The sequence below is a fragment of the Mercenaria mercenaria genome, chromosome 10 (genome assembly GCF_021730395.1).
Source record: "Mercenaria mercenaria strain notata chromosome 10, MADL_Memer_1, whole genome shotgun sequence".
Lineage (NCBI taxonomy): Eukaryota > Metazoa > Mollusca > Bivalvia > Venerida > Veneridae > Mercenaria > Mercenaria mercenaria.
This window is the reverse complement of record NC_069370.1, coordinates 31,011,920-31,032,733: the sequence shown is the minus strand read 5'-3', so window position 1 is coordinate 31,032,733 and position 20,814 is coordinate 31,011,920. Positions and strand designations below refer to the sequence as shown.

The following is a 20,814-nucleotide window of genomic DNA, read 5'->3' as shown; positions in this document are numbered from 1 at the left end:
GCCATGGCGGGCAACCAGAGCTCTGCATGGAATTCTATTCTTTGAACAATTTTGAAAGGGGGCCACCCAAGGATCATTCCTGTGAAGTTTGGTGAAATTCTGCCCTGTGGTTTTCAAGAAGATTTTTTTTAGAAAATGTTGACGGACACACGACACACGACGGACATTGAGCGGTCACAAAAGCTCGCCATGAAACTTTGGCTCAGGTGAGCTAAAAAAAGGGGGGATAATTCATGAAATACTGGTGCAAGAGTTATAGCCCTTGTGTCATATGATGTGAGTGATGATGTTGAACAACTATTTTGAGTTTGAATCAAATCCATTCAGTAATACCCGAGATAAAGTGAAAGTGCACCAATTACTTTAACCTGAAATTCTAAGTAAAAAGGGAGAATAAATCATGAAATATTGGTGCCAGAGTTATGACCCTTGTGCCATATGATGTGGGTGATGATGTTGAACAACTATTTTAAGTTTGAATCAAATCCATTTAAATAGTAATAACTGAGATAAAGTGAAAGTGCACCAAAACTTTAACCTGGAATTCTAAGTAAAAAGGGGGGATAATTAATGAAGTATTGGTGGCAGAGTTATGACCCTTGTGCCATATGATGTGGGTGATGACGAGGAACATTTAAGTTTGAAGTAAATCCATCAAGAAATAACAAAGTTAAAGAGAATGTGCATCAAAACTTTAACCAAAGGTAGCCGACGCGGACGCCAGGTCAAATACCATAGCTCTCCATACTTTGTATAGTCGATCTAAAAATTTAAACCACTCATTAATCTTAAGCCTGTTGCCGGCAAGTGATTCTTGCCTGACCAAGATCAGCCTGCACATCCATGCAGTCTGATCATGGTCTGCACTGTTCGCTATTCAGTCAGTAAATTTTCACTGAACACCCTTCAAATAATAAATGGTATAGCCCAATTTGAATGATGGACCAGTCCATTTTAGAAATTTAGCAGGGTAAAGGTTAAATCCAGGTAGAAGAAATCGATACAAGCTAAATCAGACCATAGACCAATGGAAACTTGATTAAATGACAGCTAGACACAAAGTGAATGCAAACATATATGCCAAATAAAAATAACATTGTTCAATGCAAGTAAAAATTTATAGCACGGACAACCTCTAAGATTAATTTTGACCCCACAGTGTGACCTTGACCTTTGAGTTAAGATATTAGGCCCATAATAGTGTATCTCCTTTTTGAAGAGTATTCAATTCCTACCATAAACCTACTTTGACAGCAATTTTCAGGGGGGTGTAGGTTCAAGCCCTACTGGGACCAATTTTTTTTCCCCTTGTTTTGCTTTTTTCTAGTAAGTTTTTACTTCTTTCAAGACTTGTTATTGATTTATTGTACAAAAATGGGGAAAAAATCATTTGATATGCGATTTCATGCTGTTAAAAGTGAATTTACCTGTAAAACAGAAGGGGTAGAGTTAGACATCTTTAAAAATACTGAGTTACATGCGGTAAAAGTTCTCTATTTTGCCTTCATTCTTTAGATTACATATTGTGGAAGAAATGTAGGTAGGTTATACTTCTGCCCCATGGTTATTTTTGAATGAAGTGAGCAAAATTCAAAACAGACCCACAGGATTCGACCATAATTTTTTAATATTGGAGTTGGAATTCTGTCTGATTAAATCCATTCACTCGAGGCACCCTAGAAAAAATGATATTGACAGTTTTTATTTTAAGTTTTATGATTGTTTACCAATAGTTTGATGTTTCTTTCATAAAAAATAATGGAATAATAAATTCTCTGAAAACGTTTTGGATAAAGGCCACCACTTTGAAATTTGTCTCTACTTGAGCTTTAGGAAATACCATAAATCACACAAAAAACGGCACGGTAAAAGTTTTTAAAAATTTGCATGTAAGTGCGAAGCATAGTCAACTTTAAGAATATACCAAGCAAATGCCATTTTTTAAACATTGCTATTAGGGGCCTAATACCTTAAGGGTCTGAGAGTTTAAAGCAACATTTCATCTCATTCAGGCAAACATTTTTGTCGAATAAAATAAGATTGCTCTTTGCATGGAAGTTACAGCCCGGACATTTTTCACTAAGTGAAGAACCATAACTCTGGCCTAGCCGAGTAAAACCCCAAAGAGAACACCTGGTGCAAATTTTCATAGGCTATAAAAGAATCTTCTAAAACCTTATGACTAGGTCAAGTTCATTTTGACATACGTGCAGCACAAACTTTTATTTTTTGACTAAGTCATGGGCCACAACTCTGGTCTTCAAAAGTGAAAAAAAAACAAACAGAAAAACTCAATGCACAAATTCACATGATGGATAATATTCCTACATGATTTCATGACTCTAGGTGATTTTTTTTAAAGATATATGCAACACAAGCAGTCAAGGACCATAACTGCAATCTGGCCAAGTGAAATCAGAATTCACATGCTACATGTATATAACAATCCCCTAATGTTTTATGATTCTACATCATATACTTTTTGAGGTATATGTGACACAAACTTGTACCCCATTTATGCATATTTTGACAATCAAGGGCTATAACTCTGGTCTGACTGATAGAAATCTAGAATAAAATCCCATGTGCATAACTTCACATGCTGAATAATATTCCTATGATGTTTCATGACCCTATGCCATACTTTTTGAGATATGTGCGACACAACTTTTATGCCTTTTTATGCATATTTTTTTACTAAGTCAAGGACCATAACTCTGGTCTGACTGATGATATCTCTGACAAAAATCCAGATGCACAACTTCACATGCTAAATAATTTTCCTGTAATGTTTCATAATACTGGGTCAAACACTTGTTGAGATACATATTACACAAACTTAGTCTTGTTTTATAAGAACCAAATGACAATGCTACATACCAAATATCAAAGGCCTAGGTCTTTTGGTTTCAGAGAAGAAGATTTTTTAAGTTTTTTCCTATGTAAGTCTATGTAAAACTTGGGACCCCTGGAACCGGGCCTCTTTTCACCCCAGGGGCATAATTTGAACAATCTTTATAGAGGACCATTAGATGATGTCACATGCCAAATATTGAGGCTCTATGCCTTGTGGTTTTGGACAAGAAGATTTTCAAAGTTTTCCCTATATAAGTCTATGTGAACCATGTGACCCCCAGGGTGGGGCCATATTTGACCCTAGGGGAATAATTTGAATAACCTTGGTAGAGGACCACTAGATGATGCTACACACCAAAAGCTCTACGACCTGTGGTTTTGGACAAGAAGATTTTTTAAGTTTTTCCTTTCGGTTGCCATGGCAGAGTTCTATATGGAATTCAATTCTTTGAATAATTTTTAAAGAAGACCATCCAAGGAACATCCCTGTGAAGTTTCATCAAAATTGGCCTAATGGTTTGGGAGGAGATGTTGTTTAAAGGAATGTGTGGACGCACTAACGGACGTACGGACGGTGAGAGATCACAATACCTCACCCTGAGCCTTTGGCTCAGATGAGCTAAAAAGCTGATTTAAGATCTGTCTGCATAATTTATATAAAATGTAATCAGAAAGTTTGTCTCTAAGAAATCTAGTTTAAATAATTTCACAGAAATTTTCTTTCACTGATCCTATACAAACTTTGATAAAGTTATTCCAGTGTTCCTTAGTTTGTTTGCTGGGCTTACCGTTTTCACCATTGGCAGGCATGAGGGTAGACCACCGACCTTCCGTACATTGTTCGAGAAGGGGCAAAATAAAACCAAATTTGAAAAGGTTCAAGAGTTATCTCCTGCACATCATTTCGATGTGGTGAATATTTGTGATGACAACTTTTTTTAAAATCCTACTTTTACTTTCATTTCATAAAGACAAATATTAAGACAATTTCGCATACTGATCATATAGAAAATGCGGCCTCTATCTAGAAGGGAAGCAGTGGTCTAGTGGATAAGGTGCCAGTTCAATCAAGAAGTTGAGGGTCGAGCCCCATTTGGGTCATGACCATTACTTCTCATATGACACCAATACTGGTTTTTTCAGTGGACTCGAAAGAGTGGTTACAAATTTTTTACTAAATTTGAGTGGTGATTGGGCCGATCCTTGGCTACGTCAAACCAAATACATGAAAAATGGTACTTCTATATTTGTAGCTTCCTTGCCTGGCACTCAGTATAATTATACAGTTGTATTTCCATGAGGTAAAAGAAGCCTAGGCAAGTATTGTGAAGCAAGTTCTACAACTTTATTCTCTCATAACCTCGTGGCGATGGATGGCATCACTCTTGACACTTCATTTCTGATGCCATCCATCGCCACGAGGTTATGAGAGAATAGAGTCCAGTTTCCCTTTTAAATGCTGACCGCCAATCAAGGGAGCTACTGGTACCATTTTTCATGTCATTGGTACTACGTGGCCAGGGATGATTGAAACCCACGACCTCCTGCACTTGACATGGATGCTCTACCACTATGCTATCGGAGTGGTTTGGAGGTCATGCATTCAAACTGGTCAACCATGTTGTCATGACATTGAACAAATTTCTTACAACTGCAAATTTTAAGAGTGTTTTTTTAGTAGAAATCAAAGCTGTCATCACAATTAGACCATAAAAAGTTAACACAGGGAGCTGTCACTAATGGTGACAAATGCCCCCGCAGCGCCTTGACCTTTGGTCACCTGGTGACCCCTGATGGTCGTGTACTTAGTAAGTACTATCAGCATGTGAAGTTTGAAGGTCCTTGGTGCAGTGATTCGCGAGTAAAGTGCCTTCATGCAAAAAGTTAACGTTGTGACGAACGAACGAACGGACAGTGGAAAACTAATATGCCTCCCTTTGGGGGCATAAAATCTATATAGATTTAAAAGACAAATTCATAAAAACATCTTTGTAACAGTTTAATATTGTTCCCAATTTACTTTCACATTATGGTAAAACTGCTAGAAAAAAAAAACCCCTAAAAATATAACTTTTATGTACGACTGTTAGTGTTACAATACACAAAGTATTCTCTAGGAAGTTTTTCCTATCTTTTAATTAGCTAATCATGCTAAATGCGCTGCATGTAATGTATATCATCTTACATACAAAAATGATCCAGAAAATTCTCAAATGTTATTTGGTCTGTTGGCCTAGGGTCACTATATGTATATGTTCTACAAAAAGACACTATATAAATTTTACACACATATATTGAGCTTTTAAATCTCTTCCATGAATATTTCAGTTCACTTTGCATCATTTTTGCATACGATCCGAGTTCAGATCAAAATGTTTAGTTTTGTAACACAACTTCAGCGACTGTCCATATGTTGTACTTGTTGAAATGGTAACTGCTGCACATCTAAAACTAAACCAGACATATTCCTGAACGATCTGCTCAGCTAACAAGTCCAAGGTAGTCATCCATCAATGTACCAATAGCGAATATATCTTTAGCGTCTACTCTTGTACCAACAATTTTAATTCGAATTTCATCATCCTGCTGAATAACAACATCTTCATCTTTTGTTTTGTAACATGGTGGGTTAGAATTTGGGTCAAACTCCATGTCTGCCGGTATGGAATGACGTGATATGAAGCATGACAACGGTCCGATTTCTGTGAACAATCCCACTTTGTTAACTTGTGTTACGACTGCATCAAGTACCTCTCCTTTGAATGGACGAAAGACAATTGCTTTGTATTTCACTGGATAAACCACAAAACCACGACTCGGCTGGATCATTCCAGCACCAATATTGTCAATTGTAGTAACTGCAATTACAAATCCATATTTCCCAGTGCAAGTTCCTTCAACTTCAGAAAATAGTTTCTGTCGTACTATGTTTAAAAGATTTGGCCCAAAGTACCTTGGGTGAAGAAGAATCTCATGTTCTAACGACACGTGGTAGAACATACTTGTGATGTAAGGTCTTATTATATATCAACAAAACTTCAAAAAAGCTGCTTTGGGAAATGAGAGCGCGTGATAGTTACCTCCCTTGAAATCATCGATTTCCGTTTTCCCGTTTCCGGTCACGTGACTGATTGTTTACCATTTGTGACATTTCTCGAAATTTCATGATTCATCGTGATTAATTTGCATAAGCCTATATAAATACACCCGAAAACTTAATCACGTGACTGCTTATCAGCCAGATCAGACCTTTATTGGTCATAATCTGGCTGATAAAGCCGAGATCGTCTTCAAAACGGCATTTAGATTTTTAACTCGGACTGACAACGTTAAAGTTGAACAAAATCGAGGAACGAAAAGAAAACATTGTGATAGAACTGATTCAGACACAAATCAAACAGGATTTGTAGGTAGAATAAAAAGGACGGCAATGACAATATTATCACATCTCTTACCAGATCAATCACCATGGGGTTCATTTTGGGACTGGGACCCCAGGCAGCTTCACACCCATGGACATTTGTTTGACAGTTGGCGGGAACCAGTAGATTCTTGGAGAGGTAATTCAATATCTCTTATGATGATTTTACAAATTATGATGCAGGAAATTGTTTGCACCTTATACATTTTGTCCTCATCTCAAAGTCGTTTGGGGAAGTTAGTACTAGTACAGGTTACTTCCAGAGATGGTTAGGATAGTACTGTAGATCTATACATAGAGCTCTGAATTTGGCTACCCCTATCGGGCCTCAGTCAAAAGGCAGCATGTCAGTACATGCGATCAGCTGTTTAGACGGCATAGAAGCTGTGACTAGATAGTACTGGTACAGAATCAGGGAATTTCCTTGTCGGGGTATCTGCCTGCGAATGTGGGACTTTATGTACCAGTCCACTTATGTACCAGCCCTTTATGTACCACTTTATGAGACTTTATGTACCACATATAAAATAAAATAAAATTTTTAAAAAATCCAGCATTAATTGATCTCTATGAATTGTTCCTTATTCCAATTTTGTGAAATGCATTGTTAAACTGTTTAATCACTTTAAATATTTAATTTAAGTCAATTTAAAATGTTGGCCCATATTGTTGATTTAATCAACAATTTCACAGTAAATTACAACCAAATTATCACCTATTATCACCTATGCACAATAGGTATATAGATAGAAAGTATAGCTACTATATAATATATGTGGTACATTAAGTCTCAAAGTGGTACATAAAGTACCTGGTACATAAATGAACTGGTACATAAAGGGTCGCACCCTCTGCCTGCCATTACATAACTGAATTACTGTTGAAAAATGGTCTAAATAAAAAATACACAAACAAATCAGTTTGTTCTGCTGTTTTTGTTTAACAAATAGTTCATTGTTCTCGTTTTCTTTTTGCAGATATACAAATTCCAATACAAATTGTACCTGGGCACAGATATCAGGAGCCTGATTCTTGGGACGAATGGTCTGACTCGGACTGTGATGATTACAACATGAATACAAACAGCAGACTGCCACGTAAACGGCGTTTGACTCAAACACCTACACAATCTTCCACATTCAGGCAAGATTCTCCTCCACCAGTGTGCATAGACTTAGAGAGTGATCACAGTGAAAAGAGAAGAAAAGTGCCGTTCAGAGAATGTCGCTTTAAGTATTCGGACAATGAAAACTTGACACAACCTTCAAGATACAGGACAAGGTCATCAGAGAATAAGCTGGACAAACCTGACTATGTAATTTGTGATAGTGACACAGAAAATGATATAAACGCTACATGTGATTATTCAGTGTATGAATATTTGAAAGCTTTTTTGAACTCTACTGGAAGACAGATTGACGCAATCAGGGGAGATGGAAATTGCTTTTTCCGGGCATTAAGCAAAGTGATTTATGGCAATCAGTCATTCTATAATGAAATCCGTCAAGCAGTTGTGGATGTTTTAGAGGAACATCCTAAAAAGTTTGAGGCATTTGCTGATGGGCCTATGTCACAGCACATAAAAAGCATGCGCGAAGACAAAACATGGGCAACACAGACAGAGATCTATGCTGCAGCAACACTTTTAAACAGGGACATTTACATTTTATCCCCTGATCAAACAGGCGAGACTTATCTCTGGTTGCTTTTTAAGCCTCAGTTTATATATAATAAAACTTACACTGGCTGCAGGTGTTATATTACTATATGTCACACGCATGGGAACCATTACGACAGAATTGCTGCTCTCAAAGCCAAAGGAAAATGTAACTGTGAGCTTGAACCACCAGAAATGTCAGGAATTAAAGAATCAATTGATCTGACAGATGAAAATGAAATAGTGTAGACATTATTAAAACAAGGCCTGGATCTACTCTAATCTGATAATTTGAGGTTTGATTGTGAATCATAGAAAATTACAAATTACGCTGGGGATTTAAATATGCACTAGTCTTTTTTCCAGTGAGTTTCTTGACCTGATTATGTTAAATTCTTTACTTGTATAGGAATATTTTTAACCAAAGTGCAATTTTGACAAGTGGCTGAATCATCTTTGAATTGCCGATAGATATTATTTTCTGTTGAGGGAGGATATTGTAGTGTATTTCTTTTAAAAGGCTCGTCTGAAGTCACTTTGTGACAGAGAGGTTGATAAATAATCATTCTGATTCATTCTTAGGCCTAAAAAAAGATTGTTTTTTGCCGGTAACATGCTAAAAAAATTAGAGTATGTAGGTTGGTAAATTTTTTTTTTCGATTTTTTAGCTCGACTATTCAAAGAATAGTAGAGCTATTGGACTCACCCATGGGTCGGCGTCCACGTCCGCGTCCCGATTTGGTTAAGGTTTTGTATGTAAGCTGATACCTCAGTAACCACTTGTGGGAATGGATTGAAACTTCACACACTTATTCACTGTGATAAACTGACCTACATTGCAAAGGTTCCATAACTCTATTTTGCTTTTTTACAAAATTATGCCCCTTTTTCGACTTAGAAAATTTTGGTTAAGGTTTTGTATGTAAGCTGGTATCTCAGTAACCACTTGTGGGAATGGATTGAAACTTCACACACTTATTCACTGTGATAAACTGACCTACATTGCAAAGGTTCCATAACTTTATTTTGCTTTTTTACAAAATTATGCCCCTTTTTGACTTGGTAATTGTTGGTTAAGGTTTTGTATGTAAGCTGGTATCTCAGTAACCACTTGTGGGAATGGATTGAAACTTCACACACTTATTCACTGTGATAAACTGACCTACATTGCACAGGTTCCATAACTCTATTTTGCCTTTTTTACAAAATTATGCCCCTTTTTCGACTTAGAAATTGTTGGTTAAGGTTTTGTATGTAAGCTGGTATCTCAGTACCCACTAATGGGAATGGATTGAAACTTCACACACTTGTTCACTGTCATGATCTGACATGCACTGTGTAGGTCCCATAACTCTACTTTGCATTTTTTTCAAAATTATGCCCCTTTTTCGACTTAGCAGTTTTTGGTTAAGTTTTTGTATGTAAGCTGGCATTTCAGTATCCACCTATGGGAAAGGATTGAACTTCACGCACTTGTTCACATTATGAGCTGATAAGCACTGTGAAGGTTCCATAACCCTTTTTCCCATTTTTACAAAATTATGCCCCTTTTTCGACTTCCGTATTAATTCAGTTGACAAGGCTGTTGAATAGTCGAGCGTTTTATAAAGTTGGGACTTTTAGGAAATTATTTGTGTGTCAAAATATAAATACATATAAGGGGGTTATGCCTTTAGAGCATCAGTAGGTTGATTTCTAACATCACTGACTGTGTTTAAAGCATAAAAAATGCAGTTTAAAAAGTTGAAAAAGAAAATTCTGCAAGCCATAAAAACATTTATGGCCGGGCCAAAAATTTAGAATAGGTCGGGATTTTTTAGGCCTTAGTGATGTTAGTCACTTTAGCCTTGGGTGTTTTGGCGTTTGTGATACTCCTGTGTCTGTCATCACAGTCAACATTTTTACTGTTAAACTGTTAACACTCTAGAGTTAATAATTTTGGCAGTTTTAATGAAACATGGTCGTTTGCCTCAATAAGATCTTGATCAAATTTGAAACCGAGTCATCTTCCACCTTCCACACCAAAGTGGCCCTATTTTTTACCATCTTGGTCTGATTCTCACTCAGAATGTTTATTTTTTTTTTATGAAATCCAGGTTAGGATTGAAGCTAGATGATCTGTGGTCAAAATTTGGGCCATTTGGTGAAATCATAGAATACCCTTGCTAACACACTAGAGGACATATTTTCTACCTGATTTGTATCTGTATGATATTTAAGTCATGTTCAAAACTAGGTTACACGAGATTAAAAGCTGTATCACCTAAAGTAAAATCACATGAAAACTCATTAACTCTCTTAGAGGTCATATATTCATGAAACTTTGTCTAAATGTTTGTTTTCATGAAATCTACGTCAGGTTCAAAAACTGGGTTATCAGAGGTCAAAAAGTAGGTAAACGTTTAGTTAACACTCCACTTCTGACTGATCTTTATGAAACAGAAGTAAAAAGTAAGTCAGGTTAGTGATAAAAGGCCTCCATGGCCATCTTGTTCATTTATTTACCAGTATTTATTATATTTGTTGCGTTTTGTTTTTGAAGACTTCAGATTACAATTAGGATGCATAGGGCATTGATTTGTTCATCAAGTATAATTATGTAGATATATTCTAAATTAAAGACTGTGTAATTGTACTTACTACTTTATTATTCATATATGCCTTCGTCCACATGGCACTGTAGGTATAGTCTATGACTTTTAGCCATAACAAATCAAAGAGCATAGGATTTTATAACGAAAAATCTCAACTACATGTTGTGGGATTCGAACCCGCGTTGCTCCGGTGATAGTCCAAAGCTCTAACCACTGAGCCAAAGAGTCGACTCCCTGATGCAGTTGTCAGAGATTGGCTTTAAAACATACAGGCTATGCCTAAGTGACTGTTAACAGTAATGCAAGACTTTAAACCAGAAGGTCTTGGATTTAAATTAACAGTCTTGATAATTGACAGAATTCATTATAATGTCTAACCTCAGTAAGGTCCTAGGTAGTCTACCTCCAATACACAAATATATAGTGCAGCATAGGTGGCAAAATCAATTGTCCGACTTGCCCAGCTTGTCTCACAGCACATTATGGACAAGTAGAATTTCGCCACAATTTATTATATAACCTTTATACAGAATAGTAGAAAGTGGCCCTTGGCAAAAAACAGGCAAGTATTCTGTGGTCCCTGAATACATACCAGAACTGGTTAATGGGTAGGTCCAAGTTTTGGAGAGAAAGCACAAGGTACATTCTTTTATGATTATTGCTTAACCTTTTCACTTAAAACAATATTTTAGTGGTTTTCTGTTTTTAGCTCGACTTTTCAAAGAAAAGGTAGAGCTATTGCACTCGCCCCGGCGTCGGTGTCGCCGTTGGTTAAAGTTTTTGATAAAGTCAAATATCTCTGTTACTATCAAAGCTATTGACTTGGAACTTAAAATAGTTATTTACTATTAAAGTCTTCACCAGGAGAAACAATCCCCATAACTCTGCTTTGAATTTTAACAGAATGATGCCCCTTTTTAACTTAGAAATTTTGGTTAAAGTTTTTGATAAAGTCAAATGTCTGTGTTACTATCAAAGCTATTGACTTGAAACTTAAAATACTTATTTACCATCAAAGTCTACACCGGGAGAAACAATCCCCATAACCCTGCTTTGAATTTTGACAGAATTATGCCCCTTTTTAACTTAGATTTTTTTTTTAAAAAATTGATAGTCAAATATCTATGTTACTACTAAAGCTTTTTACTTGAAACTCAGAAAAGTTGTTTACAATCAAAGTCTACACCAGGAGACACAATTCCCATAACTCTGATTTGAATTTTGGCAGAATTATGCCCCTTTTTAATTTAGTATTTTTGGTTAAAGATTTTGATAAAGTCAAATATCTCTGTTACTATCAAAGCTTTTGACTTGAAACTTAAAATACTTATTTACCATCACAGTCTACACCAGGAGAAACAATCCCCATAACTCTGATTTGACATTTGACAGAATTATGCCCCTTTTTAACTTAGGATTTTTTGTTAAAAGTCAAATATTTCTGTTACTATTAGAGCTTTTGACTTGAAACTCAGAATAGATGTTTACAATCAAAGTCTACACCAGGAGACACAATTCCCATAACTCTGATTATAATTTTGACAGAGTTATGTCCCTTTTTAACTGGGAATTTTTTTACTGGCAAAGCTCTAATTCAGAGTCAAGCACTGAGAAAAGTTGAGCGCGCTGTCTTACAGACAGCTCTTGTTAGGAATTAACTCTGCAACAATTGGAATTTTAAACAATTAAAAATAGAATTAAACTAGAGGTTGTATTTCACAAAAAAAACCGTATGTCTCCCACTACTACCCATGCAGAAATTGCAAAATGCCACAAATAAAGGGCTATAACTCCAAGAAAAAGCACTGAACCATAACATTTCAACGAGGCTTAGCAGTGGTAACTCCTTTGAAGTTTGGTGGGATTCCAACCAGTGGTATAGGAGAAGTAGCAAAGACCAAAGATAAGGAAAAGTAGCACTGATCAAAGAATTTGCCAAATCAAGGGTCATAACTCCACTGAAAATCATTTAATCAGAACATGATAATAATATGCACAACTCTGTTTTCCACTGAGAACCCGAGGGGTTAGATGAAATTCAGCCTAATTATACAAATGTATATGTAGCAAGTAGTGTTAACACTGTTATATATGACAAATCAAGGGCCATAACTCCACTGAAAATAACTGAAGCGGAACAGGCTGAAAATATGCATAATAAGACTTGGCACTGATCACTCCTGTAAGATTTGGTGGAAATTTGCACTATTAGATAAGAGAAGAGAGTAAAATGTCATAATTTGACGAATCAAGGGCCAATACTCTGTTGAAAAACACCAAACTTGAACAGGCTGATAATATGCATAATAAGACGTGGCACTGATCACTCCTGTAAGATTTGGTGGAAATTTGCACTATTAGATAAGAGAAGTGAGTAAAATGTCATAATTTGACGAATCAAGGGCCAATACTCTGTTGAAAAACACCAAACTTGAACAGGCTGATAATATGCATAATAAGACGTGGCACTGATCACTCCTGTAAGATTTGGTGGAAATTTGCACTATAAGATAAGAGAAGTGAGTAAAATGTCATAATTTGACGAATCAAGGGCCAATACTCTGTTGAAAAACACCAAACTTGAACATGCTGAGGATATGCACAATTAGGCTTGGCAATGATCACTTTATGTAATTCTTCCTGGTGGTAGGCCTATCAGAGCAGTTCTCTGGGCAAGGTAAAATACTACAAGTCAAGGGCCATAACTCCACTGAAAATCATTGAACCAGAACATAAAGACAATATACACAATGAGGATTAGTACATCATAAAATCTGGTGTCCGAGTTGCTTGGACAAACTTTTTGACAGACAGCACTAAATGTGAGTGACATAACGAAACAGACTTTCTAGCTCATCAGAGCACAAGATGAGGTGTTTGATCACCTTCCATCTGGTGTCCAAGTTCCTCTGATCACCTTCCACCTGGTGTCCAAGTTCCTCTGATCACCTTCCATCTGGTGTCCCAAGTTCCTCGATCACCTTCCAACTGGTGTCCAAGTTCCTCGGGTCACTTTCACCTGGTCAGTTCTTCGTCACTTCCTGGTGTCCAAGTTCCTCTGATCACCTTCCACCTGGTGTCCCAAGTTCCTCTGGATCACCTTCCATCTGGTGTCCAAGTTCCTCTGATCACCTTCCACCTGGTGTCCAAGTTCCTCTGATCACCTTCCACCTGGTGTCCCAAGTTCCTCTGATCACCTTCCACCTGGTGTCCCAAGTTCCTCGATCACCTTCCATCTGGTCGTTCCTCGATCACTCATCGTGTTCATCCTCTGATCACCTTCCACCTGGTGTCCAAGTTCCTCTGATCACATTCCATCTGGTGTCCCAAGTTCCTCTGATCACCTTCCATCTGGTGTCCAAAGTCCTCTGATCAACTTCCATCTGGTGTCCAAGTTCCTCTGATCACCTTCCATCTGGTGTCCCAAGTTCCTCTGATCATCTTCCATCTGGTGTCCAAGTTCCTCTGAACACCTTCCATCTGGTGTCCAAGTTCCTCTGATCACCTTCCATCTGGTGTCCAAGTTCCTCTGATCACCCTCCACCTGGTGTCCAAGTTCCTCTGATCACCTTCCACCTGGTGTCCCAAGTTCCTCTGATCACCTTCCATCTGGTGTCCCAAGTTCCTCGGATCACCTTCCATCTGGTGTTCAAGTTCCTCTGATCACCTTCCACCTGGTGTCCAAGTTCCTCTGATCACATTCCATCTGGTGTCCCAAGTTCCTCTGGTCACCTTCCATCTGGTGTCCAAGTTCCTCTGATCACCTTCCATCTGGTGTCCAAGTTCCTCTGATCACCTTCCATCTGGTGTCCAAGTTCCTCTGATCACATTTCATCTGGTGTCCCAAGTTCCTCTGATCATCTTCCATCTGGTGTCCAAGTTCCTCTGAACACCTTCCATCTGGTGTCCAAGTTCCTCTGATCACCTTCCATCTGGTGTCCCAAGTTCCTCTGATCATCTTCCATCTGGTGTCCAAGTTCCTCTGAACACCTTCCATCTGGTGTCCAAGTTCCTCTGATCACCTTCCATCTGGTGTCCAAGTTCCTCTGATCACCTTCCATCTGGTGTCCAAGTTCCTCTGATCACCTTCCATCTGGTGTCCAAGTTCCTCTGATCACCTTCCATCTGGTGTCCCAAGTTCCTCTGATCACCTTCCATCTGGTGTCCAAGTTCCTCTGATCACCTTCCATCTGGTGTCCAAGTTCCTATGATCACCTTCCATCTGGTTCCAAGTTCTTCTGATCACTTCCATCTGGTGTCCAAGTTCCTCTGATCACCTTCCATCTGGTGTCCAAGTTCCTCTGATCACCTTCCATCTGGTGTCCAAGTTCCTCTGATCACCTTCCATCTGGTGTCCAAGTTCCTCTGATCACCTTCCATCTGGTGTCCAAGTTCCTCTGATCACCTTCCATCTGGTGTCCCAAGTTCCTCTGATCACCTTCCATCTGGTGTCCAAGTTCCTCTGATCACCTTCCATCTGGTGTCCAAGTTCCTCGATCACCTTCCACTGGTGTCAAGTTCCTTGATCACCTTCCATCTGGTGTCCAAGTTCTCTGATCACCTTCCATCTGGTGTCCAAGTTCCTCTGATCACCTTCCATCTGGTGTCCAAGTTCCTCTGATCACCTTCCATCTGGTGTCCAAGTTCTCTGATACCTCCACCATGTGTTCAAGTTCTCTGATCACTTCTTGGTGCACAATTTCTCTGATCACCTTCCAATTGTCCCAAGTTTCTCTGAAATCTTCCATCTGTCCAGTTCCATAATCACATTCCATCGGTGTCCAAGTTCTCTGATAACCTTCATCTGTGTCAAAGTCCTTGGACCTTTCATCGTCCAAGTTCTTGTCACTTCATGGTGTCCAGTTCTTGATCACCTTCCATCTGGTGTCCAAGTTCCTCTGAACACCTTCCATCTGGTGTCCAAGTTCCTCTGGTCACCTTCATCTGGTGTCCAAGTTCCTCTGATCACCTTCCATCTGGTGTCCAAGTTCCTCTGAACACCTTCCATCTGGTGTCCAAGTTCCTCTGATCATCTTCCATCTGGTGTCCAAGTTCCTCTAATCATCTTCCATCTGGTGTCCAAGTTCCTCTAATCACCTTCCATCTGGTGTCCAAGTTCTCTGAAACCATTGTGATTAAGGTAGTTCTGCACGTTTGGATCAAAAATTTTTCTACAATGTAGAATTTGATCAAACTCCTATTTTTCAAAACTTCATAACATACCTAGCAAATTCAGCAAATAAAAAGGATATGGTCGTGTGCTTGATTTTTTGCTAGACTGATTTGAAAAATGTGGACCTCACGCAATTTTTCATAATGGTAGTCTATTGGAAAATCGCAACTTTCATAACATTTTGGCGAAAATATTTTTTTTCTACAATGTAGATTTTATTGAAATTTCTCAGAGTCGTAAATAAATATAAGGTCTATAATATGGTGAAATAAAATGTATAGGTCCGTGTGCTTATTTTTGAGATATCTGGCTTTGAATAAAGCGAACCGCTTATTTTAAGACATTATTTTGTATTATTAAAAGTATCAATGTTTTAATATCATTGTTTAACTTTAGAAAGATAGTAACAGATAGTAACAGTGCCATTTAAAAAAAAAATACTTACTGGTTACCAATAATTTATAAAATGATTTTCGTTTCCGTACGCCGAATCCAGGCATTATTCTACGTTTTCCGGATAAATGACGTTACGCCATCATTTCCGGTTTATCAAACGTGCAGAACTACCTTAAATGAAGGAATGACAAATATTTTAAATTCCTCAAAATTAAATTGTAATGTGTACTCACAAGGGTTAGTGAGAGTTATATTTGAATGTCTGAAACGGAGCTTTTTAAACATGGGGAGGGGTGCATATAGTATAACCCCCATCAGTGTGTATGTCTGTCCATCTGTGCACAAATTGGTGTTCTGCCTGCAACTGTTGTGCCATGTCTGATTTTGAAATAAGAAAGATATGTCACATTTAAGACCCATACTATTAAAGGTCAAGGTCACACTCGTGTCTTTGCTCTTTTTTTATGCAGTATGGACGTTTTGAATGAATGGATGGATATTCAAGTACCTGGCACCTACAGATACATTACTATCAATATATTTCTGTTGATTGTTTTCCTGTAGTCATTAAATGTACTTGTATTTGTTATCAAAAGTAAATATTAGTAAGTGAAAACCTTGCCCTATGCCAATAGGCATGCAAGAGCCCTAGTCGTTCTATTGTTCTTGCCTACAGTTCGTAAATTTTAAGGGGGAATTCTGTATATAGCTTATGATTCCATAATATGATGTCACAATGTGCACATTGATGGGAAATAATCTATTATCCTGACAATTTTGTCTTTTCCTAGTTGCTAGGCAAGAAATAAGACTGCAGCATATATCTGGACTTTTCTTGTACAAAACAAAACAACAATGTCCATTTAAGACTTTATTTTACAGTACTATGTTCACCTGTAGCACAATATCGTGTAAAACGTTTACTTTTTTGTTACAAGATACAAAAATATTAAAATATTCTTTGGTATTAAATTACTTTTGTTTTCAATATCAAATAATTTTAATCCGGGCTACTAGTAATATATGGAACTACAGAACTATACATCATTTACTAGTTTATAAAAAAGTTTATGGTGTGCTGTTTGTATCTGTGTTTTTTTTCTTCTTCATACTTAACATATCAGTTCTGGTCATAACATCAATTTGTTAAGAATAAAATGGATTTAAAAAACAATTTTGGCGACCAAGTATTTTACACTGAAAAAAAAAAAAAAAAAGGAAAAAAGGAAAGACAAAATATGGAAAAGCAACATGGATGGAATCCTCTATGGCAAACTGAAGAAGTTAACATTTCCATTTAAGGAAAAATGGTCTGCAGACAGCTAGCTCTCCACAAATGGAGGTAAATAAAGAATCTACCTAGCATCAAATTTAAAATTCGTGAAAAAAAACAAAACAAAAACAAACTGAAATGCAAAATCAAATAAATTTTGGCATTTAAGACGACGCAAAAAAAAGACAGGCTTTTTGGCAAGATAATTGGTATACCAGTGATTCTGCAAATATCTAAAATTTATGGTAATACAGTTTCATTATAGATTAAAACAATATAAAGTAAAATGTTTTCATACATTTCATTTTATCATCTCAATTACAGTTTCAACATGTAAATATGTTTAATATGTGAAACAAAATTTCAAACAAGAGGATTAGGATAGTCATATATGTTGCTCACCTGAAAACTTGTTAGACTGCTGAAACAGTAAAATACAATATATTTTGATAAATCGAGAGCACACGACTCTAGAAAACCTGGCCGTCAGACTCGCAGCAGAACAGGACATAAATAACAACAGAACAATAACTTTAATCTAATGTGATATGATTGAAAAAGCTTTTTATCAACTCTTGATAAAAACGTTTGTGGTAGTACAAGGGGAGATCACTGCATAAAATATTGCTGGCCTGTAATCAAATTTGATTGATATTTTATACTTACTGGTAAAATAAATCTGTCTTATTAATTATATGAAAAAGCAGAAATGTGTAAAAAAAACAGAATCTTCCAGAGGTACATAATTCTAGACCTATCTACCTTACCCTAAATCACAACTGCAAAATATGTTATAGGTATGCAAATTCTGTAAACAGAACAGCATATTTATTTCAATAGATATATATATATCTTATTGTGACTGGTGAAGAAATCAAGGTACTAGAGTGAACATTGTGACATACAACATTTTTTGCTCTGACTTGGATTACAAATGAACTAGGGTGAGATCTTATGGCCATATCCATACATATAGTGTCGAAGTTTGATTAAAATTCCTTCATAAAAATGTTAGGATGACAGATGGAAGGAAACCCAACAATCCTAAAAGCTCAACACGAGTGCTTTGTGCTCAGGTGAGCAAAATATTAACAACTTTAAGAACAATATTAAAACAATTGTGATAAATGTTACACACAAAGCATATAATGAAGTTCATTAATATCTAAAAAAGATCAACAGCACAAAATTCTTATGACTAATGACATGAGACAGTTTTCCATTGTGAAATATGTTTTTACTTCATTCCGTAACACTTCAGACATGTCTTCATTTAACAGGATAGTGTCAGCAGCTCATTTGATATATGAAGTTGATTCCAGTTCACTTTAAGTTAAAGGACATGATAATAAAGGCACACATCATCCAGACTTTAATGTCTGAAAGAAAAATGTATATCAATTTTAACTGTTAGATATTCACAAATACTTACAGAATTGAAATTCTGTCTGAAATTCTGTCACATAAATACATACAACTGTCCGCAAATGCACATACAATAAAAATGGTAAAATATGAATAGCATAAGACATTAATATGAAAAAAACAAACAAAAAAACATTATTTTAATACTGTCCTGTTACATCACTTTCTTCACAATGTTACATTCATACTGATGTCACACATAATTACTTTTCTATCCTGTAGCATCATTTGTTCCTATGCTATCCCTTTACATCAAATCAATATTCTGTAGCATCACGTTGATGTTCTGTAACATGACTTTGACATAATGTTACACATCCTATACTGTCAACTTGTAACACAACTGATATCCTGTTATGTATATTGACTGTTAAAAACGTTAATACACAACTTTTAACACCAAAACAAATATTATCTTGCTTTAAAGTTCCATTCAAAAGCTGCACACAAATCTACAATTTGTTCTTTTTAACTGATAATGGCACAAAACATATACTTGTCACACATATATATCATTTACAGTATTTTTTTTTCTTCGAATCTTCATACCCTCAACTAATCCTTCATTTCATTCAAGAACACCATCAAGAATAACTCCTTGCCAGTTACACAACATTATTTCCATCACCTTACATATATATGTATGTAAATTCCTCTACATGTAAGTAAGCGCACTGTACATAAACATGAATAAAGTAAATAAAAGCAAGACATCACTTACATATAATAACATATCATACATGTATATTCAGCATAACTGTCGCTGTTATCTTATTATTATTTTTTTTAATGATACAAGTCATGTGAAATGTGGAAAATAATCCTTTATGTTGATGACACAAATGAAAAAAATACTAGATTTTGTATGTAACAGCAATAAAAACAGAATCAAACACATATTACTGAATTTATATCCAATAGAAATATTAAGTTAAACAAAATATAAACATAAAAAGTTGTGAAAAGTTTTCAAATCCAGTTTTTATCCCAACGATGGAAACTCGTCTGACAGGAGTGTGTGTACTCGACAGTTTGGACATGTGCTCTGTTCCTGGAACCACTTACGAATACACTGAAAATACACAATAAAATACACAATAAAATATGTTGTAATGCTTGTTATACATTCCCTATTTTTGTAAGCATTAAAGTCATGTACAATGGTCTATTTATCTAAACAGCATTCTGGATTCTTTATCAGTATTTATTTACCCATCCCTCGGATAACTTCCTCAAACGTTGGAGGCAGAATGACCTCAGACATACTTTGGGGTTTCATTGGTTATTGAAGGTGGAAGTTTCAAAACAGACTGGGATCTGGGGGTCCTCCATCTTACAATTTTATTTGCTACAGAAAAAGTAGCTGAGGTATCAGACCACTATAGCATGCCAAAGCCCTTATACTAAGTTAAGTTAATCACTGCTTTTCTCAGGGCTTAAATTTCCTTGCCTACCTACCAATAAGAATCTCAGAATTTCAGGTTTAATCTAGGGTCCTTCAAACAGGGGAGGTACTATATATATGTAGCTGCTTAGCAGATACCTCGGTTTTGAAATCAAATTTTGTAAAAATAGGCTGCTTTCTCTTCACACTGAACTTTGTTATATGAAGTAATTATATATCAATATCCAACAAGCTGATGACCCTGGATCGCTCACCTGAGTAATATGAGCTACAAGTTTCAAATGTCAAACTGATAATAAAATATTAAGAAAGTCAGTAGGTCACATTCATGGTCAATGAAATTCAGTTTTACGATTTATGTGCAAAACAGTGTATGTCATCAAAATTTCATGGCTGAATCTTAACAAGAGGGCCATGATGGCCCTATATCGCTCACCTGTTATCATTGCACTTGAGGACAAGAAGGTCCTCAGAAAAAATATCTAAGTCCAAAGGACAGTAACAACATAGGGAAGAAATTTAACCAAAAAGAAAAAAAAGTTCTTACAAGGTACAGATATGTCAAAATACACCTAAAAATTGGAGGTACCATACATGTTGTACCACAGAAAAGT

General features: G+C 36.5%; 3 protein-coding genes across 3 annotated transcripts in view; 1 reads left to right on the top strand and 2 right to left on the bottom strand.

The window, feature by feature from the left end:
- Window positions 1-4,838: 4,838 nt before the first annotated feature.
- On the bottom strand, window positions 4,839-5,956 carry LOC123559527 (DNA-directed RNA polymerase II subunit RPB7). Its single transcript, XM_045351421.2, has one exon. The coding sequence runs from the start codon at window positions 5,854-5,856 to the stop codon at window positions 5,338-5,340; it is 519 nt and encodes a 172-aa protein (XP_045207356.1). The 5' UTR covers window positions 5,857-5,956; the 3' UTR covers window positions 4,839-5,337.
- Window positions 5,957-6,010: 54 nt separating this feature from the next.
- LOC123559526 (uncharacterized) lies at window positions 6,011-10,569 on the top strand. Its single transcript, XM_045351419.2, has 2 exons — window positions 6,011-6,416; window positions 7,255-10,569. The coding sequence occupies exons 1-2, from the start codon at window positions 6,287-6,289 to the stop codon at window positions 8,181-8,183; spliced, it is 1,059 nt and encodes a 352-aa protein (XP_045207354.2). The 5' UTR covers window positions 6,011-6,286; the 3' UTR covers window positions 8,184-10,569.
- A 6,386-nt stretch (window positions 10,570-16,955) lies between these two features.
- The window catches only part of LOC123560852 (E3 ubiquitin-protein ligase TTC3-like), an 84,216-nt gene continuing 80,357 nt past the window's right edge, over window positions 16,956-20,814 (bottom strand). Inside the window, exon 38 of the mRNA XM_053552604.1 lies at window positions 16,956-19,867. Within this exon, the coding sequence (XP_053408579.1) occupies window positions 19,778-19,867 (90 nt within the window). The 3' untranslated portion in view covers window positions 16,956-19,777. The remainder of the gene's footprint in view (window positions 19,868-20,814) is intronic.

What these genes read in the sequence shown, in the direction of transcription:
- LOC123559526 (XM_045351419.2), top strand. Translation starts at nt 6,287, where the DNA reads ATGACAATATTATCACATCTCTTACCAGATCAATCACCATGGGGTTCA. An exon ending in ACCAGTAGATTCTTGGAGAG is followed by an intron (nt 6,417 to 7,254) that starts GTAATTCAATAT and finishes TTCTTTTTGCAG; the next exon opens with ATATACAAATTCCAATACAA.
- LOC123559527 (XM_045351421.2), bottom strand. Translation starts at nt 5,856, where the DNA reads ATGTTCTACCACGTGTCGTTAGAACATGAGATTCTTCTTCACCCAAGG.